Raw genomic sequence first — 775 nt, 5'->3', positions numbered from 1 at the left:
AGGAAATTTGTATCCAGGCTTAGCTGGGAGGATGCAGCCACGCCCTGGTTACCAGACAGGGTCCTACACCAAAGCCCCATTTGGAGGATGGGGTCCCCCGAGGAAGTCCCAGTAGAAGGAGAGGGTCCCCCAGCCAAGCTGCAGTTGCAGGAAGGGGTCTCACCCCTGGCTAGTGAGGCAAAAGGGCAGGAGCCACCCCTACACACCACCTGCAAGGGCCCCGTAAAGTGCAGTGCTGTGGCCCCAGTGCCAATGCGAGGCAGGGGAGCCCTCCTGGCCACCTCCCGCGTTTGGGGTGATGGAGACGAGGGGGTGAGGTCAGAGCAGGAGAGGGCAGGGGTGGGCAGGGCACAGGCCGGGCAGCAGGGAAGAGCAGCCCCATCCTTCCTTCTCGGGCGCCTACTCGTCGCAGCCCAGCAGCTCCACGCGCAGGGTAATGCGGTTGTGCCAGGCCACGGGCAGGATGCGGACGAAGCGGGCGTAGAAGGGCACGTCGAACACATTCTTCTTGTGCGAGTAGTTGTCGCTGTTACCGTGGAAGATCTAGGGAGGGCAAGGTGGGTGTCAGCACCGCAGCCCCATCCTTCCTTCTCGGGCGCCTACTCGTCGCAGCCCAGCAGCTCCACGCGCAGGGTAATGCGGTTGTGCCAGGCCACGGGCAGGATGCGGACGAAGCGGGCGTAGAAGGGCACGTCGAACACATTCTTCTTGTGCGAGTAGTTGTCGCTGTTACCGTGGAAGATCTAGGGAGGGCAAGGTGGGTGTCAGCACCGCA

The 775-nt window shown here is 63.1% G+C and overlaps 1 protein-coding gene across 1 annotated transcript in view; it reads right to left on the bottom strand.

Moving 5' to 3' along the window:
* Nucleotides 1–582: 582 nt before the first annotated feature.
* Nucleotides 583–775, bottom strand: part of LOC104501706 (lactadherin-like) — a 6,595-nt gene continuing 6,402 nt past the window's right edge. Inside the window, exon 9 of the mRNA XM_010145560.1 lies at nt 583–743. Coding sequence (XP_010143862.1) covers nt 600–743 — 144 coding nt within the window. The 3' untranslated portion in view covers nt 583–599. The remainder of the gene's footprint in view (nt 744–775) is intronic.

The sequence above is a fragment of the Buceros rhinoceros genome, unplaced genomic scaffold (assembly GCF_000710305.1).
Source record: "Buceros rhinoceros silvestris isolate BGI_N320 unplaced genomic scaffold, ASM71030v1 scaffold36151, whole genome shotgun sequence".
NCBI classification, from domain to species: domain Eukaryota; kingdom Metazoa; phylum Chordata; class Aves; order Bucerotiformes; family Bucerotidae; genus Buceros; species Buceros rhinoceros.
The sequence above is the reverse complement of the archived record's forward strand: the minus strand, read 5'-3'. Positions and strand labels throughout refer to the sequence as shown.